Source organism: Lepus europaeus, chromosome 6 (genome assembly GCF_033115175.1).
Source record: "Lepus europaeus isolate LE1 chromosome 6, mLepTim1.pri, whole genome shotgun sequence".
In the NCBI taxonomy this organism is placed as follows: domain Eukaryota; kingdom Metazoa; phylum Chordata; class Mammalia; order Lagomorpha; family Leporidae; genus Lepus; species Lepus europaeus.
Genome location: NC_084832.1, coordinates 128,173,802 through 128,187,804, shown reverse-complemented (window position 1 = coordinate 128,187,804; position 14,003 = coordinate 128,173,802). Strand labels below are relative to the sequence as shown.

The window sequence follows — 14,003 nt, the reverse complement described above, 5'->3', positions numbered from 1 at the left end:
TATCTGCAGAAAATAAAAAATAAGAGAGGAAACAATATGGAAAAAACACTCCAGTGTTAGGCAGTTATGCAGAATTCGTACTGGACTGCCTTAATGTCTTCTAACCAAACATACCCAGCCAGTGTGAAGGGTTTTCACGTAAGGCTTTTGAAACCAAGAATGTGTAGGCTACAGTTAACTTACTCTAGTTCTCACACTGAGGTCCTAACTCCCCGTACGTCAGAATGTGAGGGTCTTTGGAGAGAGGGTCTTTAAAGAGGTAAATTAAGTTAAAATGAGGTCATTAGGATACTCCCTCATCCAATAACTGGTGTTCTGCTAAGGACAGGCCCAGGAGAGCCCACCAAGGAACCAACCCTGCTAGCACCTTGCTCTTAGACTTCTCGCCTCCAGAACTGTGAAAAAACAGATCTCTGTCTCAACCAAATTCAGTGCACAGCACTGTGCTACAGCACCCTAAGAGCAAATGTAACTGGTTATACATAACTTTCATAACACAATCAATAAAAGTACTTCTATTTTGCCTAAACAAGATGCCAAGCAAAAATGCCAACCTTTCAAAATCTGATTGGTTCCATATTTGTAGCTTACTGTTGTTACACAGGCTGAGTGAATATCCCTTATTCCAAAATTTGGGGACTAGAAGTGTTTCAGATCGAGGAATATGTGCAAATAGGAAGGTATTTCTGGTATGAGACCTAGGTCTAAACACAAAATTCACATATGTTTCATATGCGTTTATACTGCAGATTTTTAAAAAGATTTTATTTATTTATTTGAGAGGTAGAGTTACAGACAGTGAGAGGGAGAGACAGAGAGAAAGGTCTTCTGTCTGTTGCTTCACTCTGCAAATGGCCCCAAAGGCAGGAGCTGCGCTGATCTGAAGCCAGGAACCAGAAGCTTCTTCTGGGTCTCCCATGTGGGTGCAGGGGCCCCAGGACCTGGGCCATGTTCTACTGCTTTCCCAGGCCACAGCAGAGATCTGGATTGGAAGAGGAGCAGCCAGGACTAGAACCGGCGCCCATATGGGATGCTGGTGCTGCAGGCAGAGGATTAACCTACTGTGCTGTGGCACCAGCCCCAAGGACTTTTTATATAAAGAGTTTAATGATTTAGTGCATGGAACAAAATTTTATGGTTTTCTACTTACGGTATCATGTCCAGGCTCAGAAAAGTTTTGGATTTGGGGGCATTCTGGAACTCTGATTTTGGATTAGGAATGCACACTTCGTACTTGATTTTGAGTTCCTTCTTACGGAAGGTTTGCAATTCATTTCTTTCTTATTTACCCCAACTTCCTGTCTAATTTCAGATATTAGCTCTTATCGCCTAATGACTATACAGTGTTGTGTTTGTCTAAACTCAGGACTCATGATAACAGTGTCCCTGGGGTCCCATGGTCTGCCTGTGCCCCTAAGTCAGGGGCTCACAATCTGTGCACTAGCATCCAGGGCCAACAGATCAGTCACATGCACAGGTCAGTAGCTTCTCTAGTCTCTCCGACCCTAGGAACTTTATTACAACAACGCAAAGGGAGAGGATTGTAGCAGTGCTTCAGAACGCTTCAGCACCTCATTGTGTAGCCACTAAAACTGGCTAAATGCTTCTATTCACTTCACAGGGGACTCTGATCTCTGTTCATGTGCTGCAAACACTCAGGAGGGTAAGCATCTGGGCCACCCTGGTGACCAAGCTCTTCTTTCTGTTCTCCAGAGACGGCAGGGACACCGTAAGGAAAAGGTGTGACTTTCTGTGGTGAAGTGGCAATATTACGGTCTCCACGCAAGCCTAGTACAGGCAGGGACCTTTCTAAGACATCAGTAAGCGGCAGTGGCTGAGGCAGCACAATGTGCTGCTCTTGTGCTCCACAACAGCTGCGCTCCGGGCGCTTCTGTAAGGACTTCCAGCGCTGCAAAGCCCAGCTGGGAGAATTGTTGCAAATTCCACCATTTGTTGACCATCTGCTGCATATACTATGCTTAACAGGTGCAAACCCCAATAGCAAAAATACCTCATTCAAGAATTCTGACTCAAGTGAATGCATTTATTCTCAAACTATTTTATAATTTTTTTTTTATTTGTGATGGAGGGAGAGGGAGATGGGGAGGGAGTGAGGAAGGGAGACAGAGAGGGTAGCAGAGAGATAGGGGAGGGGCGGGCAGAGTTTTCTCACGCACTGGTTCACTCCTCAAAAGCCTACAACAGCTTACACTGGGCCAAGCCAAAGCTGGGACTAGGAACACCCTCTGGGTTTCCCACAGGGACTCAAGTACCCCAGCCATTACTGCCAGCTCCCAGAGGGAGCATTAGCAAGAAACTGCATCAGAAGCAGAACCAGGACTGGAACCTGGCACCGCGGGTTGAATGCAGGTGTCCCAGGTGGTGTCTGTTATAACCGCAGGCCAAACAGCAGCCCCTCTGAATGTCGCCTGAGTGCCCACAGTGTGCCGCACTGCTGCAGGGACTGAGCCTCGCTGACCAGGACAGCCAAGGCAAGTCCCAGCCCACACCCAGCTCATGACGCCCGCGGGCTGCCGGCTGCTGGTGGAGGCTACACCCTAGAGAGGCGGTGATGTGCAGCACCGCGGTGGAGGCGGGGGGCTTCCAGCACACTGGGCTTTGCTTTATTTCGTTTTAAAAACACATGTCGCTATGCCTTTGCAACCACAATGATTCATCAGTCTCCTGGATGACCCTTCCAGTGAAGTGTTTTGTTTTTTTTTTTTTAAACACTTTACGGTGCCTTAGACTTGGAAGAGACCTTTGTAGCGGTAACAGTGTTAACTCATTTATTTTACAGATTAAAAAAAAAAAAATGAAGTGGCTAAGTTTACCATTGCAGCAGGATGGAAGAGGAGGCCCCGGATGTCCTCTCGGGCTTTCCTTAATCGCGTTTCCATGTTGCTGGCAGAAGCGACTTCTGCAGAAAGCAGAGAGAACAGTGAGTTAGGGCTGCGGCGACCGGGGGAAATCACAGCTCAGGGAAAAACAGGACACCTGAGCCCACACCCCACCGCTCACTAAGGAAAAGCCTTGTACCGGGGCCCTAAGTCCCTTGTCTTTAAAATGAAGGGCTAGGCCAGCGCGGGAGGACATTTGCATAGCAGCCTGAGGCCAGCAGGGGCCAGGAGACGGACAGAGCGGCCGGCACCTAGCGCTCAAAACGTTATGTTACCGCTCGTCGTACAATCACTTCACTCACACGCAGTTTTTCAGAACAAGCGGGTCTCGCAGTAGAAACCAGGCGGGATGCCCAAGGTCCATGAGGGACGGGACGCGGGACTAGGGAGCGCCCGGCGTCCTCCGGGGGCCAGGCGCGCACCTGCAGCGTGTCCCGGGGGCCAGCGCCAGGCCCCGGGCTCGGCGGCTCCGCGTCCCGGGCTGCGGTGCCCCGGGGGCCAGCGCCAGGCCCCGGCTCCGGCCGCCGCCCCGCGTCCCGGGCTGCGGTGCCCCGGGGGCCAGCGCCAGGCCCCGGCTCCGGCCGCCGCCCCGCGTCCCGGGCTGCGGTGCCCCGGGGGCCAGCGCCAGGCCCCGGCTCCGGCCGCCGCCCCGCGTCCCGGGCGGGCGCCGCTGCGGTGCGCCTGGGGCCAGCGGCGTGCGGGACCCGGGGCAGGGCGCTCTCGCTCGGCAAAGGCCGCTTGTTTTTTTAAAATAAAGCTTTACAAATATTTTTTTTTTTTCAGGGCTGGAGCATGACATTCGTTTCCTTTGGGAGCAGCGCGTTCGGGGCCGCACTCCCGGCCTTGTCGCCCTCGCCTTACGTAACCCTGAGGAAGTCGCCCGGCCTCTCCTCACGGCCGAGGCCGCCGCCTCCCGCCCGGCCCCAGGCCCGCGCAGCGCCCTCCGCCGCCCGCCGCGCCGCCCGCGGGGCCCGCACGGCCCGCACGGCCCCGGCCGCCCGCGAGCCGCCCCGCGCCCGCCGCCCGGCCGCGTTTGAAGTCCCGGCGCGGCCGCCGGTTGGCGCGCGCGGGTCACGTGGCCGGCGGAGTTCCCCGACAGCTGGAGGCTGCGTGGGCTCCGGCGGCGGCTCGCGACTCGGCCGCGCGGCCTCCCCGCCCTCCTGCGCGCCCGCTTCCGCCCGCGCCTCAGCCTCCGAGCGACTCGGCGAGCGCGGCGGCCGCGCCATGGGCGACAAGAAGAGCCCCACCAGGTAACGGCGCGCGGCCGGGCCGGGCGGCGGGCGGCCCGGGGCGGCGCGGGGGCGGCGCCGCTGACGAGAGTGGCCGCGTGAGGGCCGGCGCGGCCCCACAATGGAGCCGCGATGGCGGCGGCGGCCGGAGCCCGCCGGGGCCGGGGCCGGGCGGTGCGGGCGGTGCGGGCGCGGCCTGCCGGTGACCCGCGCCGCGTCGTGTCCGCCTTGTGTCCCGCAGGCCGAAGCGGCAGCCGAAGCCGTCCTCGGACGAGGGCTACTGGGACTGCAGCGTCTGCACCTTCCGGAACGGCGCCGAGGCCTTCAAGTGCATGATGTGCGACGTGCGCAAGGGCACCTCGACGCGGTGAGCGCCGGGCCGGGCCGGGCCCGGGGTCGGGGCCGGGGTCGGGGTCGGGGCGGCGCTGCCCGCTGCCCGCTGCCCGCCGCCCGGCGTGGCCGGCAGGCTCCGGCCGCGCACCGGCGGCCGCTTTGTTGTGCGCGGCGTGGGCAGGGCAGCAGGGAGGATGCAGTGCCATTTCATTGCATAGAAAAGACAAGAAAAAACAAAAAAACCCAAAAAAACAAAAACCAGCCACCAAGTGTCCCGGTTGTGGACTGCACAATAGGTTAAACTTCTTTGTTACTGGATACGGACGCCCGGAGGGGTCAGCCCAAGGTTTTGTTCAGTTGTTTGTATTCCAGTTGTCTGTCTCATCAACAGTTGGAGGGGAGCCCAGCCTCAGGGACACGTTTTTCCTGAAAGTGTCTGAATGTCGTGATTACATGGCAGTGTGTTAGATAAGGCGACCCCTGCCCGCCTCAGCCCTAAGTTTATTGTCATCTCCTAGGACCGTGACTCTGTCTTAGGAAAAACCACTTAGGTCAATGAAGTGGCTGCGGAACACGGCCCAGGAAATCTCGTCAGCGCAGGCTTGGTCTGCTGGCACCTGGGCTGCCTTCGCCTTCGCTGGGAGGCAGCCTTGGAGTTGATTCGTGATAATCCTGCAATTTATACCTTAACACTTGGGTAACGTGCATGTTTTGATATTACAAAGTCTGTTAGGAACTACACGATCACAATAAGCCTACCAGTATATGACTATCGCTTTAAAAATCAAAGAGGGCCTGTGTATTACGGACATGTATAAATGTTCTGTAGAATCCAGCTTTCTACACATGAGGTATTCTCATTTTTCAACAGCATTTACAGAAATGTTTATAACATAGGGGCAGAGATAGTTGGCGGTCATGTAAGATGTTGAGTTCCTCAGCAGAGCTAGCTGCTTTTGACATACCTGTCCTTTACTAAGTCACAATGTGCTCTGCATATTACTGCTCGTTTACATTGGATAAAATATTCGAACACTTTATGCAGCCTTTAAAAGAAAACTTCTAAACACCTAAATTTAAGGGACTGTAAGAGCATTCTGTAAAAGAAAAAAAGTATGCTTTTTCCAAAATGATTGCATTACCTATTTTTGGAACCATGATTTAATAGTTTTTTTTTTTTTTTTTCCAAGCAGAGTTAGTGAGAGAGAGAGTCAGAGAGAAAGGTGTTCCTTCCGTTGGTTCACTCCCCTAATGGCCGCTACGACTGGCACACTAACAATCCAAAGCCAGGATCCGGGTACTTCCTCCTGGTCTCCCATGCAGGTGCAGCGACCCAAGCACTTGGGCCATCCTCCACTGCCTTCCTGGGCCACAGCAGAGAGCTGGACTGGAAGAGGAGCAAGCAGGACTAGTACCCGGCACCCCAACCAGGGGATTAGCCTTGATTTAGTATTTTGAAAAGCAAAACATGTGTAATGTTGGATTTGGTTCCGATTATATTTGTATGTTTATGATAGTGCTTTGTACTTGTAAAGATACTCAAGAAACAATATAGAGAATTGTGTTTTGGAGGGAGGAACTTTACTGTGGAGAGGAGGATTATTATTGCACTTGCTGGTGCTGTAATGTTGCAATCTGTGGTTCCCAGTCTTTTCTTGTAGCCATTAGTCAACCAAGCAGAGCCTGTGTGTTTATTTTCAAGAGCAGCAGGGAAGGGGGGAAGCTGTTGTTCCACTCCACAGCCAGTCTTGGGGTAACAGTGTAAGTGGTGGCAGCCCAGAAGAGAAGCAGCAGGCTGGATAGCTGACTCCTGGGAGAGGAAGGGTCACAGTTCCCCCGGGGAGCTGGCCCAGGGCGGATAAGTGGGCCTGCTTTAAAAGAGCCCTGAGGGCCACTTCTGGTTGGTTGGTGTTTTTTTTTGTTTGTTTGTTTGTTTGTTTTTGCCACTATACCTTAGCTCTGGTAGATCCAGTTTTTAGGGGTGGAAGCATTACTTTAGGAGGACTTAAAGAAGTGTGGTCATTTGGCTTGAAACTGAATAGGCTGCAGGCAATTCACCAGCAGTTTAAGGGCCACTGTGTTCCTGAAAGTAAATGTCCAGTGCTACGACCCTTTACGGGCCCCTCAGCGTCTGCCTTCCTCTCCTGTCTCTTGGTTTTGGCCCTCAGAACCCTCATTTCTCTGTTATCATTTTCCTACCACTGTTCCTGAAATCCTCACTGGGTAGAACCATGGGAGAGGACAGTGTTAAAACTGTCCAGTGCAGATATTCCTTGCACTGCAAGCTGTTTTCCTAATAATGTTAGAAAAACAGGATTGAAAGACTGTGGAACGCTTGGGAGAAACTCGCCTGTCAGTGGTTGGAGGAAGTAATTCTGCGTCGCTGACCTGTGAAGTAGCAGGTAGAGTAATTTCAAGGACACGTTTGACCGGTACCAAAGGAGGGACTTGATGGCCGAAGGGCAGCGTGCCGTTGGCTGCTGACTTGTTTGTGTGACCCACAGGCCGGACTGGAATCCCTTGGGTCATACCGATCCTTGAACTGATAGTGTTTCGGGTGCCGAATATGAGGACAAGCCTCAGATAGCCTAAATATTTGAAGCTTTTTCCTTTTTAAACCTCTAGAGAAGATTGTCTCCATGTACTTCCTGAAGTCTTTACTGAAAATACCGTTTTTTTTTCTGTAAAGAATGTCTAGTTAAAATGTTTTTGTTTTTTAAAAAGATTATTTGAAATATACAGAGAGGAGAGGGAAGGAGGGAGAAAGAAGTCTTCCATCCTCTGGTTTATTCCCCAAATGGCTGCAATGGCAGGGGCTAGGCCAGGCTGAAGACAAGAACCAGGAGCTTCTTCCTGGTTTCCCACGCAGGTGCAGGGGCCCAAGTACTTGGGCCATCTTCTGCTTTCCCAGGCCATAGCAGAGAGTTTATTGGGAAGTAGAGCAGCCGGGACTCAAACTGGTGTCCATATGGGATACAACACTGCAGGCAGAAGCTTTTCTACACTAAAGCTCTGGCCCCAAAAATGCTTTTCATCCTAACAGAAGAGTTGCCTTTGGCTGGTTCTTTGGTAGGTCATGTCTTCCTGCAGAATAAAGTTGCATTCGTTGCTTGAATGTCAGAAGAAAATGGGAGTAGATGTAGCTTCATTTACTCAACTAACAAATTACAGTCTTTAAGTTATGCCATGTCTATGATTAAATTCCAGTCTTGTACTTGCTGGCCTTAGATAAAATCTGATTAATTCTTTTTTTTTTTTTAATTATAGGATCTAAATAACAGTAAGGTTATTTAGTAAGTGAAAGTTTCTACATTGTACTTTTGTGAGAAGTGATGATAAATGTCAAACTTGTGTGGAAAATGTTAAAAAGAATAAAATGCTGGGGCCAGCACTGTGGGTGCTGGTTTGAGTCACAGCTGCTCCATTTCTGATCTAGCTCCTTGCTAATCTGCCTTGGATAGTAGTGGAGGATGGCCCAAGTACTTGGGATTCTGCACCCTCATGGGAGACCTGGAAGAAGCTCCTAGCTCCTGGCCCAGTTTAGCCATTGTGGCCATCTGGGGAATCTCAATCTCAATGTATCTCTCTCTCTCTCTCTCTCTCTCTCTCTCTCTCTCTCTAACTCTAACTCTGCCTTTCAAAAAAATAAATCTTAGAAAAGAAAGAATAAAATGTTACAGTGAAAATTTAACTGTCAGAGGTGCTGGGCAGTCTCCTCCTTTATATCTTGAAGTTGTTGTTCCAGCAGTAAGTATCCCCAGTGTAAATATAAGAAACCTTAAGAAATGAAGACCCACTGGCCATCAACAGAGAAAGTGAAATATTTCTATAGTCTCTGTGAGGGTACTAATTAGATGGGTGATGATTGAGACTAATATCTTACTGTTACATCATCTAGGCACAGAAAATTATTGCTGAATTCACATAGCAGATATATAGAAGTAAAAATGATAGAGCTATTTGTTTCTTGTGGTTTTAAAAGATTTATTTATTTTATTTGAAATCAGAATTACAAGAGGGAGGGACAGAGAGAGAGAGAGAGAGAGAAAATTTCTACCATCTGGTTCACTTCCCAAATGGCCACAACAGCCAGGTATGGGCCAGGCCGAAGCTAGGAGCCAGGAACTTCTTCCAGGTCTCCTGTGTGAGTGCAGGGGCCCAAGCTTGGCCGTGTTCCACTGCTTTCTCAGGCACATTAGTAGGGAGCTGGATCGGAACTGAGACTTGAATTGGTACCCATATGAGATACCGGCACTGCAGACGGTGGCTTAACCTGCTGTGCCACAGCACTGGCCCCTTGTTTTCATTTTGAACTGTGGTCTGCATGAGAGTCTGTAAAGTAATACCCAGTCCACAGCAGACTTTTTTTTTTTTTTTTTTTTTTGACAGGCAGAGTTAGAGAGAGAGACAGAGAGAAAGGTCTTCCTTCCATTGGTTCACCCCCCAAGTGGCCGCTACAGCTGGCGCTGCACCGATCCGCAGCCAGGAGCCAGGTGCTTCCTCCTGGTCCCATGCGGGTACAGGGCCCAAGCACTTGGGCCATCCTCCACTGCCTTCCTGGGCCACAGCAGAGAGCTGGACTGGAAGAGGAACAACCGGGACTGGAACCCGTTGTGCTGACGGCGCAGGCAGAGGATTAGCCTAGTGAGCCGCAGCGCCAGCCACAGCAGACTTTCAAGTATAATAGGTCAAGTTGTGTTTTCTCAGGGTTTATTGTGCAACTGTGCTAGGTTTCTCTCCTGTGGTATTTGAGAGAGCTGTGGAAAGGACTTTACGTGGTAGTCGGGGCAGCCTGGGCTTGTGTCTGGTTTCGGCACCTCACCATTCCGCACATGTCTGCTGAGCATCTTCTGTTACACGTAGGCTGAGCTGGGTGCTGCAGACACAGTGCTGAGCAACGTAGCTGGGTTTTTGTTTCTTCTGGAAAAGTTCTCATTTTGTTGTCCAATCAGAAACCCTTTGAACTACATCAAGTTCTGTATGTGAGGTGGTATTCGTCCATTTTTCTTAAACTTGTCCCTGAAAAAGAATTGCTTATAATGGAATACAGTATTATGGTTAGAATCTGACTGTTAATATAAAGAATGAATCATTTCAGCTTCTATAAAATGGGAATAAATTATTGAAGAAGGCCCAAAGAAACCAGCTGTTATCTGTTGAAATCTTTTTAGTATCATTATTGTCTTGTCATACTTACTATATATATATATATATATATGAAATTTATATAATTTGGAGTTTGATACTGATTCTCCCAGACTTGTCATGTGGCAATGGGAGGGAAAATAGAGTCCTCATCTAAGTACGTCTGCTTTTCAGGAGGACGTGGTCCCCTATCCTCCCTCCCTCCTTAAGGAACTTTCCAGCAACCACTTAGCTGCTGTTCAGACTCCTAAGAAGTTTCATTTTGTTTCTCCTTCCTCCCTTCCCTTTTTTTTTTTCATATTTATTTAAAAGCAAGATCTAACACGCACACAAACTAAGAGAGAAAGAGAGAGAGAGAAGTCTTCATCTGTTGGTTCACTCTCCAAGTGGCAGCAACGACTGGGGCTGGGCCAGGCCAGAGACAGGAGCCAGGAACTCCATGCAGGCCTCTCACATGGGTGGGAGGGGCCCAAGCACTTGAGCCTTCTTCTGTTGCTTTCCTAGGCACATTAGAAGAGAGCTGGATTCAAAGCAGAACAGCTGCAGTGCAATCTGGACTCAAACCCGCTCTTATCCCGTTGTACCACCATGCTGGGCCCTCTGCGAGGCTTCTGGCTTGCTTGTTTTCTCTCCTCCCTCTGTCTTGGGTTAGAGTAGTCACATAGGTTCATGTGAAAGTGAGCGGTGTTTAAAGAGCCAGGGCAACAGTTTTCAAAGTGTGTTCTGAGGTGCTGGCGCTGTGGTATGGTGGGTTAATACCCTGGCCTGAAGTGCTGGCATCGCATATGGGCGCTGGTTCGAGACCCTGCTGCTCCACTTCCCATCCAGCTCTCTGCTATGGCCTAGGAAAACAGTAGAAGATGGCCCAAGGCCTTGGCCCCTTGCACCTGCGTGGGAGACCCGGCAGAAGTTCCTGGCTCCTGGCTCCCACTGTTGCAGTCAATTGAACCATCGGATGGAAGACCTCTCTCTCTCTCTCTCTCTCTCTCTCTCTCTCTCTGCCTCTCCTCTGTGTAACTCTGACTTTCAAATAAATAGATAAATCTTTTTTTAAAAAAAAAGTGTGTTCTGAGTAACCATTCATTTCATCTTTGAGGTCCGAGCTATTTTCATGGTAATATTTGCCTTTTGCCATTTTCACTTTATACACACTTGCAGTGACAGTGCAGCAGCGATTGTGGTACAAGTGCTGTGCTAGCATCTTAGCCTGAAGTTAAGTAGTGGCACCCAGTTACCAATTCATTGTAATTTTCGCCACCATGCACAGGCAGTCAAAATTATGCCAGTTTCATTTAAGCATATCCTGGTTTGAAGTAGAAATTACTGCTTTTATTAGATCTCATGTAGTTTTAAATATTCTCCAAAATAAGGAGTATGTGTGAAACACTTTTGCATTCCCAAATATAGAGGCTGATTCAAGGGGACACTGTTGAGTGGCATTGTGACTTGCTCTTCTATAGAATATCCTTTCTGCTCAAAGATGGACTAAGAAACTCATTGGGTTGGCTCTGGCATAGCTGGTAAAGCCACGTCTGCTGTGCCAGCTACCTAGATGGGCACTAGTTCAAATTCTGGCTGCTCCACTTCCAGTCCAGCTCCAGCTCATATGCTTGGGAAGGCAGCTGAGGATGGACCAAGGGCTAGGGTCTCTGCACCCATGTGGGAGACTCAGAATAAGCTCCTGGCTTTGGACCATCCTAGCTCTGGCCGTTGTGGCCTTATGGAGAGAACCAGTGGATGGAGAATCTCTCTCTCTTTCTGTCTCCCTCTCTGTAACTCCACCTTTAAAATAAATAAATTTTTTTTAAAAAAAAGCAGCTGTGGTTATTCAGACCTGGACACTGAACAGGTATTTTCTTGAAAACCAGTATAATAAGTCAGTCACTTCAAGGAAAACAACTGATCATGTTTATTAATGATAAAAATCACTCAAATGAAAAGTAGAACTTTTGGAAACTTAGCAACAACAGTGAGCTTTGGAGCTTTCAAGTATTTTAAAGACTCTGGTAAGATTGGTAGTTATATCAACAAATATATTTTCTGATACTTTATCATGGACTGTGTCACATTCGGAATACTTGTATAATTCAGTGATTCAGTATTTCCCAGTAGCTAATGTATGATAATAGGAAAGCACTCCTGGATAGGCCAAAGTATAAAATATCAGTGGATTTTAAGGGAACATCATGAAAATGTTGTTGATGTAGTAGTTTCAGATTTCACATGGAACTAAGAGTTGAGAAACAGCTGTTTGGGTTTTCATATAGTGTCAACAAAGAATATCCACAGTTATTTTAAAAGATTATTAAAATATTTCTCTTTTCCAACTATATATCTGGGGAAGTCCAGATTTTCTTCATATTCTTGGACTAAAACAATGTATCGCAGTGAATTGGATATGGAGAGGACCGTCCAGATGTCTTCTGTTAAGCAAGATGCTACAGTTTTGCAGTTGCTCTGTTCAAACAGAATTGCCTTTGTTTGGGAAATAGAATTCTTTTTTTTTTCTTTAAAGGTGTATTTGTTTATTTGAAGGGTAGAGTTACAGAGAGGCAGAGGCAGAGAGACAGATCTTACATCTGCTGGCTCACTCCCCAAATGCCCTCAACTGGCAGAACTGGGCCAGTCTGAAGCCAGGAGCCAGGAGCTTCTCCAGGTCTCTCACGCAGGTGCAGAGGCCCAAGGATTTGGGCCATCTTCTTCTTTCCCAGGCCATAGCAGAGAGCTGGATCGGAAGAGGAGCAGCCGGGATTAGAACCAGCGTCCATGTGGGATGCCAGCATTGCAGGCAGCGGCTTTACCCAGAATATCCTTGGAATTCTATGGAATTCTATATCTATGGAAGAGCAAGTCACAAAGCCACCCAACAGTGTCCCCTTAAATCAGCGGCTTTCCTTAGTTTTCTGTATGTGTCTCTAATCAGTTTCTGCCCATCCAAACCCAATGCCTCTGTATTCCTTGTTGTGCATAAGCTCATTGTTGTTGTTGTTGTTTGGGACCTATGCCAGAAACGTTCCTTGCTTCAGCTTTGATTCTGTCTCATTGTTACCCTCATGTACAATCTTCCTCTGAACTCTCAGATCTGGATCCACCCCCCCCCCTTTTTTTTTGTAGCTGTAGTTTGGAAGTCCATGTTATTTCTTTTAGGATCTGCTGGAAAAATTAGCCTGGCTTCCAGAATGCTGTTAACATCATCTTCATTTTTTTTTAAAGATTTATTTTATTTATTTGAAAGACAGAGTTACTGAGAGAGGTAGCGACAGAGAGGTCTTCCACCCACTGGTTCACTCCCCAGATGGCTGCAATGCCTGGAGCTGCACCGATCTGAAGCCAGGAGCCAGAAGCTTCTCTGGGTCTCCCATGTGGGTGCAGAGTCCCAAGGACTTGGGCCATCTTCCACTGCTGTCCAGGCCACAGCAGAGAACTGGATCGGAAGAGCAGCCAGGTGCCCATATGGGATGCCAGCACTTCAGGCCAGGGCTTTAACCCTCTTTGCCACAGTGCTGGCCCCATCATCTTCATTATCTTCTGTGAAACCTGTTTATGTAGGTCCATGTATGTTAACAAGAAGAGAGAGAGAGTCCCTTCCAGTGGCTACTGCATGCAGGACAATCCCCTGAGCACACTGTTCGAGATAGTGATCATCTCTCCCTGACCCATCTCTGTGGGCCGTATTTCTAACTTTGTCCCTGTCACGCCTCTGCTGTGTCAGCATTGTATCAGGTGGTCTTCTAAAGGAAACTGCCTGGTATGAACCTTTCCCCACCCAGCTGTCATACTTAGTGGTGTATATCAGTGTATTGATGTAATTATTCCTAAAAACTCACATTGTAAGATATGTGTTTATCCTGGAAGGCAGAGACTGCTGTACTCACTTTAATGTCCCCAGAAGCTAGTCAGGGACTTGAAACATTGTAGGTCTTAAAACTGTTTTATTTACTGTTCCTTTACATTTTACTTGCTATTTGAACGTGACATTGCTTTTCCAATAATTTTTTTGAGACTGTGTTTGTGAAAATGTAATCAGGCTATTTTTTCCATAAGTTTTAAGAATATATATTACTTGCTTCAGTGTTACTACCTTAGCATTTTTGTTGTATAGTTTAGGAAGTTTTGCATTTATTGTTTTTCTGATCTTATTTGCAACCACTTATTTAGATTTTACTCAGATTATTGAAATTTAATGTGCTATAGCTAAAAATATTTCTTGACTAAACTAATATAGTCATAAAAGAGTATGGTACATTGCGAAATCTGTTGTGTCCTCAGCTAAGTTACAAGTTCTCTGTTCAGTGATTTTTTTTTTTTTTGGCAGATAGAGTTAGAGAGACAGAGATAAAGGTCTTCCTCCCATTGGTTCACCCCCGAATTGGACGCTATGGCCAGAGCTACACCG

The 14,003-nt window shown here is 48.3% G+C and overlaps 1 protein-coding gene across 2 annotated transcripts in view; it reads left to right on the top strand.

Annotated features, from left to right (window-relative positions):
• Positions 1–4,057: 4,057 nt before the first annotated feature.
• Positions 4,058–14,003, top strand: part of YAF2 (YY1 associated factor 2) — a 73,219-nt gene continuing 63,273 nt past the window's right edge. Inside the window, exons 1-2 of one of the 2 annotated variants that reach the window (XR_009866258.1) lie at positions 4,058–4,150; positions 4,371–4,496. Coding sequence is in view for 1 of the 2 variants with exons in the window: in XM_062195077.1 (XP_062051061.1) it covers positions 4,125–4,150; positions 4,371–4,496 (152 nt within the window). In the remaining variant the exon portion in view is untranslated. The remainder of the gene's footprint in view (positions 4,151–4,370; positions 4,497–14,003) is intronic. The other variant, XM_062195077.1, reaches the window with a different exon arrangement.